The sequence below is a fragment of the Miscanthus floridulus genome, chromosome 6 (assembly GCF_019320115.1).
Source record: "Miscanthus floridulus cultivar M001 chromosome 6, ASM1932011v1, whole genome shotgun sequence".
NCBI classification, from domain to species: Eukaryota; Viridiplantae; Streptophyta; class Magnoliopsida; order Poales; family Poaceae; genus Miscanthus; species Miscanthus floridulus.
The window spans coordinates 36,581,101-36,594,034 of record NC_089585.1 but is presented as its reverse complement, the minus strand read 5'-3'; the positions used below and the strand labels follow the sequence as shown (position 1 = coordinate 36,594,034).

The window sequence follows — 12,934 nt, the reverse complement described above, 5'->3', positions numbered from 1 at the left end:
GATGATTTAAAGAGTATGTTTAAGAAACACCTTTGGAGATGCTCTAAGCCCATTTGTTAAAAACATAATATGCTGTTTTCATTTCTCGCTTGGGACTTTGTTTCTTCATCAGTGCCATCGTCAATGCAACTCTGTACTCTCTATTTTTGTTTTTGAGGCAAACATTTTTTCTGGTCTTTGCTACTGTGGGCGGACCACGTTAACGAGCGACGGGTTGCGCGTTTGGGAAACGATCAACCCGTCGGCTTCCTCGTTGCCAGCCACGTCCTTGCCCCTACTCCCGCCTTGGCTTCCACCGCCCACGGCCGACGGCTCCTGCTACCTCACCGCGACACCCGCCTCCCCCCGCCCATCAACACCGCCCCCCCTAAACATAGGGAAGCCGTCGGCGAGCTCCATCGCGACACCCCTGTCGGCCTCGTCCTCGCCCTCGCCCTCGCCACTGGATTCCACCACTAGCGGCTTGCGCTACCCACCTCCCACCCTCCCCTAATCACAGGGCAGCTTGCTTACAAGCTCCGAGCGACACCCCTGCCGCCGTCTCGCCCGCCTCCACCGCCGTGTCATGGACGCCGTCCCCTAAAAGCTCCTCCTAAGGCCATTGGTGAATAGATCCTTAACGTCAGAACCCTAATGCTGGGCCGATGGTAGGTGGGGTGGAGGTCGGTAGGGTGGGCTGGCCTGCGTCGCGCGCTCGGCGCGGAGCATGACTGGCCGCACGATAGAGTGCGATAAAAATGGGAAGATAGGGCAGGCCATAGTTTTTGGTCCTCCTTTCTTGTTGCACCATGCCAACCCAAACAAGAAAATGGGCTGAGGCCTAGTTTTATGGGCTCAGATCTTGTTTGGATGTATATGTATCCATTGTAAGGAAATCCACATGTGTTGGAATAGATTGGAATATAACTTAGTTTAGTTGCACTCCAATATATTTCAACACATGTGAATTGAGATAGATACATGTGCATCTAAACAAGGCCGCCGGAGGTCATTCATCGCAGTGGCCCAGGGAAATTAAGTTTCATGTGCTCTACCGACTGAACAACGGACCGAGGCTCCGTCCTTGTATATCGAGTATATATACCAGCAAAAGAGCGGCGTTGACTTCACCTGCTGCAGCCTACACACGCAGTCAAATCTGGGCACGACAAGGTTTTCACATTGTACCTGGTCACTACTCATTAGCTTGGTTCAAAATTCAATCAAATTGATCAACAGAAGCATCCGACACATGAGGAAATATACGGAGGTAGGGTTCTATTACCAGGTCATTCAATACAGAAGGGGTAAAGTCCTTTTCTCACTTTGCACAGGCAAATTGACTCCAGAATGGAAAAATTAATGGCGAAGCTCGGCTTTGACAAGCTCATAAGTTGACTTTACGTTTGTACATCTTCGTCGAAATATTTGTACAGCTATGATTCCTTCAACTACTTGCTTATCTCCCCAGCAAATAAGTCATGATACATAGCAATGCATGTATCGTATATAATTCAAACTACTTAACCATGTTATCTCTAGTCTCTAGTGGAAAAAGTAGTCACCACATTCACTTCAATAAACCAATAAGTTAGATGTATTTACCTTAAATGTTCACAAAGACTAAGGCCCTACTCGGAACCTAAGAATCTAAGATCCTCTTGCATGATGTGTTCATGTACCTAATCGGAAGTTTTAGCTCTTTGCTACAAACAAATCTGTGACAAGTTAAGTGCATATTTCCTTTGGTTAATGTACACCTAACCTAAACCTCCAGTGGCCCTGAACTTTCTTCAGCTTGACACATGCCAAATACGTCATGCTCGGCGGTTTCCATGTGCTTGATTGCTGAAGCTGGAGGAACAGACAGACACGCCACACATTAAGAATCAAAATAACCCTAACAAAAAACAAATGCTGAAGAACAATGACATCTGTCAACCAATCCTAAGGTTTCTGAATATTTGGCAAAACAAAAGACATGATAAACCATGACCAAGATAAAGGGCAGACCCAGTGCCGGAGGCTCCCACATGAGTGGGGTCTGGGGAAGGGAAAAACCGAGGCAAGCCTTCCCCCCGAAAGATATAAGAAAAATATCTAAGTTTCACAACATTAATGTATGTAACATAAATTACATAAAAATGATGCTATTTTCACATCATTATAGAGAAACAATTGCAAAATGATCAAGTCTTTACCTGCAGGCCGGTATGCCTCTGTTCTGGCTCAGAGAGGAATTAATACATCCAGGTTTTCTGTCATTTGCCACCCCTTTGGATGTACAAGATGTTTATCTTCTAGACGAAGATTAACATTCATAATTTTTGAACAACCAGTTGGTATGCCCTCCATATGAGTTTCATCTTCTACAAGCTGTTCTATAAATGTTGTTGCCTGTATGTATCATGGTTTATTTCAATCAGATAGAGCACATGTAATTACTAATGTGGATGCTAGGTATAAATAAAATTTAATTTTCATAATAAATTATACGGGGATGACATAGGAAGAATGTTTTTTACTGTATTAATCTCAGTAGCTTATGTGCATGAAAAACATCCATAATTGCTTTGTGCAGGGTAAATTTTTCCACAATATACAGCAGAGAGGGACTACATTCTGAAGTAATAAAAATGCTTTGCATAGTTTCCCAGGATAATTACTTTTTGCGTTGATTGAAAAGGTATAAATATCTTTCAGTTCCATCTCCCTGTAACAGAATACAATAACGCAATGCAGACAATGCGCCATGTGGATTCACACTAAAAATTTGCCAGGTATAAGGTGGAGACGCATAAGTGGTCAAAACAAGTCTGTACAAATGAGATTAAACACTGAAACTATTGAGAAGCAAGACACTATTCAAATTAAGGGCTTCTTCTTAGCAAAATGCCCGAGGGCTGTCTTACCCCTTGCAGGTTTGAGTTTTTTTAATTAAATGGCACTTAGAGCAAATTTAGTATGATTCACACAAATTTAGGAGGGATATGACTTTGAGCACAGTAAATCTTATACAATCACGCACAACCAAGGAAGGCCGGGCAATTCTGACTTTCTGAGTTAGTAAACTGAAAATATCAGAGAATGCAAAAATAGGAGCAATTCAATCAGGGCCTTGCATTGTACCAGAACACGTATTCAAAGCAGGCAAAAACAAAATGCCGATCCCAATCTACTGCACTTGTCACCAAAGAATTGACCAGGCAATTTTATGAGCTACGCGTATGCGTATACTCTCAGAAATGGAACTTTTCGACAAGGACATGAGCAGGAGGAGCCTTACCTGAAACCCATCTCTGACCGTGTCCAGCAGCCGGATGTAATTCCACGCCTGATGAGCCCTCTTGTCGGCATCCCAGAGCATACTGCTATTGAAAGCAAAGCCCGAAGTATTCACGTGAAACCTTCGTTGCCTCTTGTCCCTCTCGTTCGTGTGCCACCCTATCACCTGGCTGTTGTCACAAACTGGCCCTTCCAGAAGTGTCTTGCTCTTCCCCACGCCCAGCATTGCGACTGGCCAGGTGCCGAAACTCCTACGTAGCGTAGTAGATCACAATGGGTTTCAAATTCCAATACAGAATTGCTGTACAGCAACTCAATTGACTCCAATTTCTAATCGGGTCGCGAATGCGTGTACGTAAGAGCGAGGGGGAAACTAAGAGAAGTGCGATGTGCTTTACCTTATGCCGCGAAGCTGATGGAAGAGGTCAAGGGAATACACGTTGTCCTCGTCGGCGAAGTAGACGAGGCCGTGGATGCGGTGGTGCTCGATGTGGTCGAGCGCTGCGTTCCTCTGGCGCCGCAGGCCGCGCTCCGCCGGGTGCTCGAGCGCCCTCCGGCGAGCATCATCGGGCGCGTCGCGGTGGGAGGAGGGGAGGTGGCGGTACATGAGGCCGCTGCCGCGGAGCAGCGCGGCGGTCTCGCGCGTGGCGGCGCCGCGGTCGACGACGAGCCAGAGCAGCGGCTGCGGGACGAGGCGGAGGGTGTGCGCGAGGCGGTGCAGGTAGTACGCCTGCAGCGGGCGCGCGCGGGTCGGCGTCACGACGATCAGGGTCGTCGTCGGTGGCGGCCGGACTAGGGCCTGGGTCGGCGCAGCAGGAGGAGGGTCCGGGATCGGGAGCGAGAGGTGGTGGAGGTCGAGGTGGAGGTGGCGGTGCGCGAACGGGACGAGGCCGGCGACGAAGCCGAGGAGGAAGCAGAGGATGAAGCACGGCGACGAGAAGGGCCGCCGCGGCGAGAAGGGCGGCAGGGCCGCCATGGTTCTGTGCTGCCGCGTCGCGCGTGTGCGCTGCGGTGTGTCGGTGTCCCGTGTCCCCCCGGTGTGCCGCTGTGCTTGGGGGGCGGGCCGGGACGCGGGGTTTCCTTCTGGGAAGTGTGGACTAGGTGGCAGAAGGTGCCGTGGTTTTTGGCTTTTGGTGGGGAAAAGCCGGGGAGGATGATGTAGCCATGGAGTGGAAGGGAGAGACGACACAGGCGGCCGCGCAGAGCAGAGGTGGACGGACTTGGTCGCGGGCGTCGTTTGTTTGCGCGGGCGGTGGCGTGGAGCCGTGGCGTACTGACGTGGACTTGGGGGTGGACGGGGTCCGCGGCGCGTGGGCATCCTCTGATCTTTGTTCATCAGGTACTCGGTCCAGTTGTAGCGGTAGGCGGGCTTGGTCAGGCCCAGGGCCTGCGTGCTTGCGCTTCCATATCGAAACGATGATCAACCAAAAATAAGGTTTGCTGGATGCAACATCCCCGTGCCCCGTGTGGCGGCACAGGAATGTGAAATGGTAGCGCTAGCGTCCGGACATTCGGAAAGACATGTGCGTCCGAACGTCTACGGCTGCACTTCATTTTCCACACACGTCTACACTCTGACCTGTGTCAGCACGGCCCGTCCGTGACAGCACACCCCGCCGCGCCTGCGTTTAAAGCGCCCACGTGGGGCCCATGCCGCCCGGACGTCGCCCACGCCGCTAGACCACGTGCGGGGACTACTCATGTCCCCTCTGCTGTCTGTGCCCGCTCGGCGGCGCCCTAACAGCTGCAGCTGGTGGTTGCGGAAGGTGGATCCTGGCGCAACATGTGCAACACCCGATCTATTTTTGAAACATCCAGATGCAGCGTTTGAAACATATATTTGAAGGGAGATGAAACACTTGGAACTTGCGCCTAAAACACTTGCCAAAACACATGAAACCATTACAAACATACGCAACATCCAGATAGAACACTTGCAACATATGTGTGAAATCATATGCAACATCCAAATAACCACACTTGCAATATATGTTTAAAAAAACGGATGAAACATTAAAAATAGAAGCTTGCAACATATGTGTACAACCATTGCAACATATGGAACATCCCGATCTACTTTGCGATATCCGTATGAAACACTTGCAACATACCTATAAAACATCTGAAACACTTAAAATATACACTTGCAACATGCGTTTTTCACCCTTCTTCTTTCGGATGACGCAGAGCAGAGCGAGGAATGGCCAGTTCCAGCCAGCCAGCGGCCGAGGATGGTGGTGCGACCTGGCAGTGGCCAACTGTAAGTGCAATCAAGCCCTAATTATGGGTTTTGGTAAAAATGACCACGCAATTAGAGGACTAATGAGATTTATCGAGATGACAAACAGAAGATTCACTAATGAGGATGTTATACATAATGAAGGATCCCCCAATTACAAAAGATGACAGCTTCAAGTTCGAAGGAGGTTTATTTATTTTTTATATTTCGAATTTGAGTATAGAAAAAATCAGTACTATAAAGGGGGACACAATGCTTATGCTAACATGTACAAACAAGTGCTTAATCTTACACTAAAGCATCCTCAAAGATCGGCTAAGACAGCCAGCTCAATACTCTCACCCTTTGTTGTCTGGCTTGGTGCGGCAGTGCCACACCTAAAGCGCAGCTATGCAGAACGGCACTGCCGCAGATAGGCCACGGCACTGCCATGACTTATCTAATTGTTGGGGCCTGGGAAGGTATTTATACCTCTCCCTCTCCCTCACAATGGTCTTCTTCCTCGCCTAGCCTCTCAGACCGACGAAAAGCTGCTCAGTGCTCACTCTCTCTCTCCTCTATTGGTGCCCTCAAGCTCTCAAGCTTTCCCTTTGACTTCTCCCATCATTCCTTGAGAGAAAATGTTCCAAACTCAATTAGAGAGCAGATCCACTATTTTTCCAACTCTAAAGAGCACTTCGTTCACATTTTGGCTGACGATTGTGTTTGTTACTCTTGGAGCTTGGCTCCTAACTGGCTAGAGCATCGCCCTTGGAGCTTGTCAACTTATGTGGCAGCCCTGAGAGATTTGTAACCATCTCTTGAAGCTAGTAAACTCACTCCTCATCTCAAGAGTTGAGTCTCTTGACTTGAGAATGAGGAAGGGATGCAAAGCCCTAAACTTTAGTGACTAACCTAAACAACGTGGAGTTAGGCAAGCTTTAGTGGTGAGCTAAACTACGGGATAAATCATTGTGTGACCGTGTGCTTAATTTACTTCACTTGCATTTCATATTGTTGTTGAGGTGATTTCTAGGGTTTGTGGCTGATCTACTTGTATGTGCTTCTCCTACAACCTTTAGCTATCGATCTGTGGTTTATACACATGCAGGAAGCTCAGTAATTTCTCCGATCTGATTTTTGATTCATAGATTTTGAACTGTGATTTAAAGTTGTTTGCAGGTGTGGTAGTGCCGTGAGGTTAGAGCGACAGTGCTACAGGTCAAAATTGACATTTGTTCAAGTTTTTATTTTAACATGCCTATTCACCCCCTTCTAGACTAACCAGAGACCCTACAAGTGGTATCAGAGTAGATTACCTCGTATATGCTTCATCGCGTGAGGTATGGAGCTAGGAGGAGGATCCGGTGTTGTGAAGCCCGTGGACATGGATCTAGAGGACGTGGGCTTGCACGAGACCAACAACAGTGAGCTCAGTGCATCTACAGTGAGTAACACCACTCTACCACCACTCGAGATGACCGACGGTGAGAAGGCTCAATATGAAGAAGAAAGAAAAAAAAGAAAGGAAGCAAGAAAAGCGAAAAGATAAGCAAAAGAAAAGTGAAAGAAGGAGCAGCAATGGTAGAAGACAAGAAGCAAAGAAAAGAAGAAAGAAAGCTCAAAAGAGAAGCAAGAAGAAAAAGAAGAGAAGCTAGGAAGAAGAAGGAAGAAGAAGCAAAAGTAGCCAATGCGTCATCAAGTGAGATATCAAGTAGCTCCAAAGATGGAGATGATGATGAGTCCTACCAAGTGACCAAGGGGGGCAAGAAGGAGAAGAAAGGAAAGGATGGAAGTCAACTCCAACAACAAATATACAGCCGTATCCTTTAACTATTCTTCTATGTCTATGCCTAACCATGATCGGAGGTCTTTCATCAATGTGCCCAGTGGACAAGTTGCCTCATTTCGATGGGACCAACTTTGCCAAGTGAAAGCACTTGATGAGAGCCTATCTTATAGGTCTTCACCCCAACATTTAGGGAGGTTGTTTACAATGGATTTGAGCCACCGGTTGATCCCAAGAATCCAACACCAACCAAATTAGGCATTATTCATCTCAATGGTCAATCCACAAGTGTGTTATTTAATTCTTTGGATGGTGATGAGTACAATAGAGTGATGGGTGTTGATGTTGCCAAGCAAATATAGGACACTTTACACCTTGCACATGAAGGGGTTAACAAAGTGACAAAGTCAAGAATTGAGGTGTTGATGGCCAAGCTCAACCGGTTTGTGATATTGGATGGAGAAGGGCCACAAGAGATGTTTGATAGGTTGATGGTGATTGTCGGCAAGAATAGAGGCTATGGTGGTGATGAGCTAGATGATCACAAGGTAGTCAAAATTATGCTAGAAGCTTATTCACCAAGAAATGAGATCGTTGTGACTCTAATTAGAGACCAAAAGAAGTTTGAGTACTTCATACCAAATGATGTACTTGGAAGGATCTTGACCTTTGACATGCAAAGAGAAGAAGCAAATGAAAGAAAGAAGCTTGGTGAGTTGCAAGCAAAGTTAGATGGCATGAAGATCAAGGATGTAGCTTGTTGGCAGTCCTTACCAATCAAATCCGACCGTCCAATTAAGATACAAAAAGAGGAAAAATTAACAATCTTAAAACACATATGCATTTACTTTTAACCAAGTTCCACATATATTTGGAGAACATTATTTTGTAGGTCACAAACACAACTACATGGAGAAATTCACTGAAAGGCGCTTTTCCAACACTAATTTGCGCAAAGGAACAAGGGAGATGCACCCACCAACTCAACTCAACCGGGGCAAAGCACCAGCGGGGGATGATCCAGGCTCAACACTAGAGCCTGCCACACGAAGGTGGTGGCGAGGTGGCACGATCAAGGAGCAGCCGACCCCTAGGGGCGCCCGACCCTCTATCGGCACTCCTCAGCCACCCCTTGCTACTGGTGGTGGCATGCTTCCATGTAGAGGTGGTGTAGCTTGTGCTTCGTGCCAAAAATAGCTCCAAGCACCGCCTTGAGCCCTATATAAATAGAGGGGTATCCCCCTCTACAACACACAACACACAAGGCAAAGAGCATTCCACTTGAGTTATAGCAACACTCCAAAGGGCTTAGGCCCTAGTAGCTAGCTAGAGTTGTAAGGGAGAGATGTGAGGGATAGCTCGGGGAAGAGCCAGACTTGTCGGTGTCTCCCTAACTTGTACCTCAACGAGAATCTTTACTTCAATGGGTTTTCCCCACTAAGTGAGTGTTCGTGTATTCTATGGTATAAAGCCTTTTGATTAGTTAACCTTTATTCTTACTTGTTTGTGGGATCATCGTCCGTCCCTATGGTGGATGCTCTAGTAGAAGGGCCTTGATAGAGACGGATAACCCTTGTATACACACTATAGTAGTAGTCAATAGCAGTAGACGTGGTGTCTAGGATAGAGGTTACCTTTTTTGTCTCAGTACTCCACGGTTGAGGGGTAGGTGGTAGGTGGTGACAGCCCTGCCCATCCCTCGTAATCCCCCACATCCGGGTATGACGTAGAGCTATAGGCTAGGCAACGCTTGGTAGATCAGGTGTTCTCTAGTGCCCAAAGTAAGTGAGTAAGAGTAGAGTTTATCTATTCATAGACCCTATAACCATAGGAATCCATCTCAACCTTTACCAACTCTACCCTTGTGTTGTCCTTGGACGAACTAGCTAGAAGAATACCTCCTTTCCCTATGGAAAATACGATACCCTAAATACTTCCAGGAGAAATGCTACAACGGTAATTCCGTGTGCTTACTGGATTATTTCTGTATGCGTTAAGAAATACCAACAAGCATTTCTAGCGCCGTTGCTAGGGAACGGTTGCCGTATTTTCTTCAAACCTAGTTCATCCTTGTATTTGTATCTTTTTTTCTTAAAGAAAAAACACAAAAATATTTTCACCATGAAAACCACTCGTATCCAATACCGGTCCTGCTTCAAAGGGTGAGTTCGCTGAGCCACAACCAAAACCAAACTACTCATCTGAATAGTGGACTCCACCCTAGTTTTATAGCCATGGTTCGGGCACAACACTTCTCTAGGCTTGAAAATGAAAACCCTTGCAATCACCTGCTAGAGTTCGAGGAAATGTGTTCAGTGCCTGAGCATCTCAGGCATGACACAAGAAACCTTAAGGTGGAAATTGTTTTCCTTTTTCTCTCATGGAGGAGGTGAAGCAATGGTACACACATGCTGTAGGAAGTACTGAATGGGGATTGGGAAGAACTTAAAGACAAGTTTTGTCTTGCATGTTTCCCCATGTCCTGTATCGGCTCTCTACCATTAGCAATCTTCGACTTTGAGCAATACGAGAAGGAGTCTATAGGTGCAGCCTGGGCTAGGTTTTCAGTGTTACTACACATCGGCCTAGACTTGTCTTTACCCAATAGCATACTGCTGTGACTCTTTTGTTTGGGTATCAACACACATGCTGACCTATGCTTAGACATGACTGTCGGAGGTCATTTTACACACAAGACTATGACTAGAGCAAGTAGAATTCCTTAAGCATTTCATAGACAAACACTCTTCTTCCATCATAAGAACCAAACCCCTCTAGGCAAAAGTTATGCCGAGTTTTGAGGAGTCCTCATTAGTCGAATCCAAACACAGTAACATCCTTAGATTCGACTCATGAACCCTCATTCGAATCACGAACACCAAAGGAAAGATTAATTCATCCTTCGGAGTTCCCTATTGAATTTAGGGATTTCGGTAATACCTTGAAATATTTTGGGCATGAAAAGCTTACACGTCCTTCTAAGGAAGTTTCCCCTAAAATAGAGCCATCAAAGGAATGGTTGTTGGAAGTAAAACTGTTCTTCCAAAGCAATTCAGATTCTTTCACCTTTCACGACCATGCCTTGTTCATTGAGGGGAAACAAACATAGAAGCCCTACACAACCCCACAGTAGGACTAGTATCATGTCAAAATTCCTAGCAAAAAACCTCTTGGGTAACATGCCACTAGTCTCGACAAATAAACTTTTCAAAAGTCCCTCAGGACTCATTTTCGAGTGCTGTGGGATTGTTAGGAACGTGCTAATTGAAATTAACTGAAATTGAGGTTCACCTAGATTTCCACATCTTTGCTATCCTCGACTTTGAACTTCTTATAGGCTACCCCTTTGAAAAGCTTTTCCAAGAAAAACATACTCATGGAAGCCTTAGTGAAGAATGTGGGAAAACTGCTTCTGCCACTCACCTAGAAAACCCCATGGCAGAGCATTATCCCAACCATAACCTGTCCGAGGAGGTGAAGTTCATTTCCTCATTCATTTCACCTAGGCTTTCTAGTGAAACTAAACATCCATCGCCAACCTCGCTCGGATGTAAGCCATGTCCCTCTTAGCCATGAAACAGTTGTTCTCGATGATGATCGAGGCTCAACGTTGTTTCCACATGATATATCTCTTGAGAACGAAAACTTATGTGCCATGGACATTTTGCTTAGTGCCACATGCTTCCACAAGGATCATAACCACCTCTTGATCCTTGTCTCCAATCTTTTTAAGAGGATGGTTGTTGATGCCTTCGTTTATCTTAAATATTGCAAATCTCGTAGATGCATTGTGGTACTAACCTTGCAGCTTGGACGACAATGTTAAATGCTTGGTGGTGAAGTTGGGAACTAAACCACATTTGTTAGTTGCAAGATGAAGTGCCCAAGATAAAGCTTATGACCATAAAGAAAGCACTGTCGGGAGATACCCCTGGATTATCATAAAAGAATAATTTAAAGTGAAAAACTAACTTTTAAGAACATGTTATCAAGTTAGTATGCACCTTTAGATATTCTTGTGTGTTAACCCTTTTAGGTTAAGATCAAGAAGAACAGGGACATACGACGCTTGAAAACATGGGAGCTAGCATCGACTACATGTCTTGATGATCTTTGGTGATGAAACACGCTAAAAAAGGAGACCCCGATCCTACACACTTGACTTTCACACAAAAGTCTAAGTGTGGGGGAGGATGGTGAGAGTCCTAAGTCCACCAATGATCATCTTGCTTTAAAAAAAGGGAAATGATGATGTTAGCTCTACCTTATATAAAAAAAATCATTATTAAAAAAGTGTTCACCAATTTCTTTACTCATGTTTGTCTCCATATGATTTTGCTTATAGAAGTTCATGCTTCCGTTATTTATGTCATGTGCTCTTGTTTGGACGTATTCATATGGTTACATCCAGTTGGTCCTTTTTAATTAAGCATGGTGCTTAGGTTAAAATGGTCTCCTTTAATCAAAATTAGACATGATGTTTAATATTGGTTAATGAACTTTGAGTCATTATCTTCATAAACGATGGAAGTAATCCAAAATAGAGATGAATCAAGACCAGGAATATCTTGTAATTTCACCTTTAGCCTTGTTGGAGTTATTTCAAAAAAATTATTTTGGGTGAACACTAAAAAAATAGTAACAAAAATAATAAATTAAAATATAATAATGATAATTAATAAAATTAAGGCTCCCCAAGTATTTCAACTGGTAGAGCCCTTGTCTGTTTCTTTTTTTCCTTTCTTTGTTAAATAAAAAGCAGGTATGAGAATAAGTGTGGGGGAGGTCTCTCAGACATAACTAACACACATTCGAGATCTCCCACTAACACACTGCACAACATCGAATGATCCAAATTGCTAGAAAGACTGATACAGATGGCTCTAGAGAAGGTTGGATGAACCTTTGGTTTAGTCAAATCACCTCTAACTTAGCTCCTTCTTCAACAATGGTTTGTGCAACACAACTCTCAACTCCCTCCAATTTTGAGTTTGAACAAATGCAAATCTTGATCACTAAAATTAAACTCAATTTACCCCTGCTATCTCCTTCTGATGAACAATGCCCCTATGCAATTCAACAAACCACACTTCATTTAAAATTTTGAAAAGAAACATGTTCATAACATGTTTAAGATAAAAGCTTGCATAAAATTTGTTCCATATACATACTTATGCTTGTGGGAAAATATTCTAATAGGACAATCATGTTGACTATGTTGTTGTGAGGTGTGACATAGTTTTGACTTAGAAATCCTACCATTTCCATTCAAAGTACTTGGAGAATTTGTTTTGATAAAAATGTTATAAAACCATAGTATCACATACTCCTCATTTGGTGAGCAATTCCTACCAAAGCCAAATATAACATCTAGCAAGTTTCAAGCCTTCACATAAGCTGCTTGTTATTGTGTTGAATTTGGTCAAGTCTTGTTGACCCTTGTTGAGAGATTTATCATGCTCCCAAGATCAAGATCATGTACACCCACATATACATGCTGCTCCTACATTAGGAGTACATAAAAACATGCTTTCATCCACACAAAATGCTGCTCCTACACTAGGAGTACACACAAAAAAAATCTTTGTTAGGCAAATACTCCATGTTGTAAGAAGGTAATGATCTCTCTCTAAATATGTGGTTTAGTTGAAGAGACAAGGGCT

At 44.7% G+C, this 12,934-nt stretch overlaps 1 protein-coding gene across 1 annotated transcript; it reads right to left on the bottom strand.

The window, feature by feature from the left end:
* Window positions 1-1,023: 1,023 nt before the first annotated feature.
* Window positions 1,024-4,525, bottom strand: LOC136458079 (probable glucuronosyltransferase Os10g0205300). Its single transcript, XM_066458084.1, has 4 exons — window positions 3,663-4,525; window positions 3,266-3,515; window positions 2,181-2,376; window positions 1,024-1,833 (listed from the first exon to the last, which is right to left on the bottom strand). Exons 1-3 carry the CDS (start codon window positions 4,238-4,240, stop codon window positions 2,209-2,211), a joined length of 996 nt encoding a protein of 331 aa, XP_066314181.1. The 5' UTR covers window positions 4,241-4,525; the 3' UTR covers window positions 1,024-1,833; window positions 2,181-2,208.
* Between the last annotated feature and the right edge of the window lie 8,409 nt (window positions 4,526-12,934).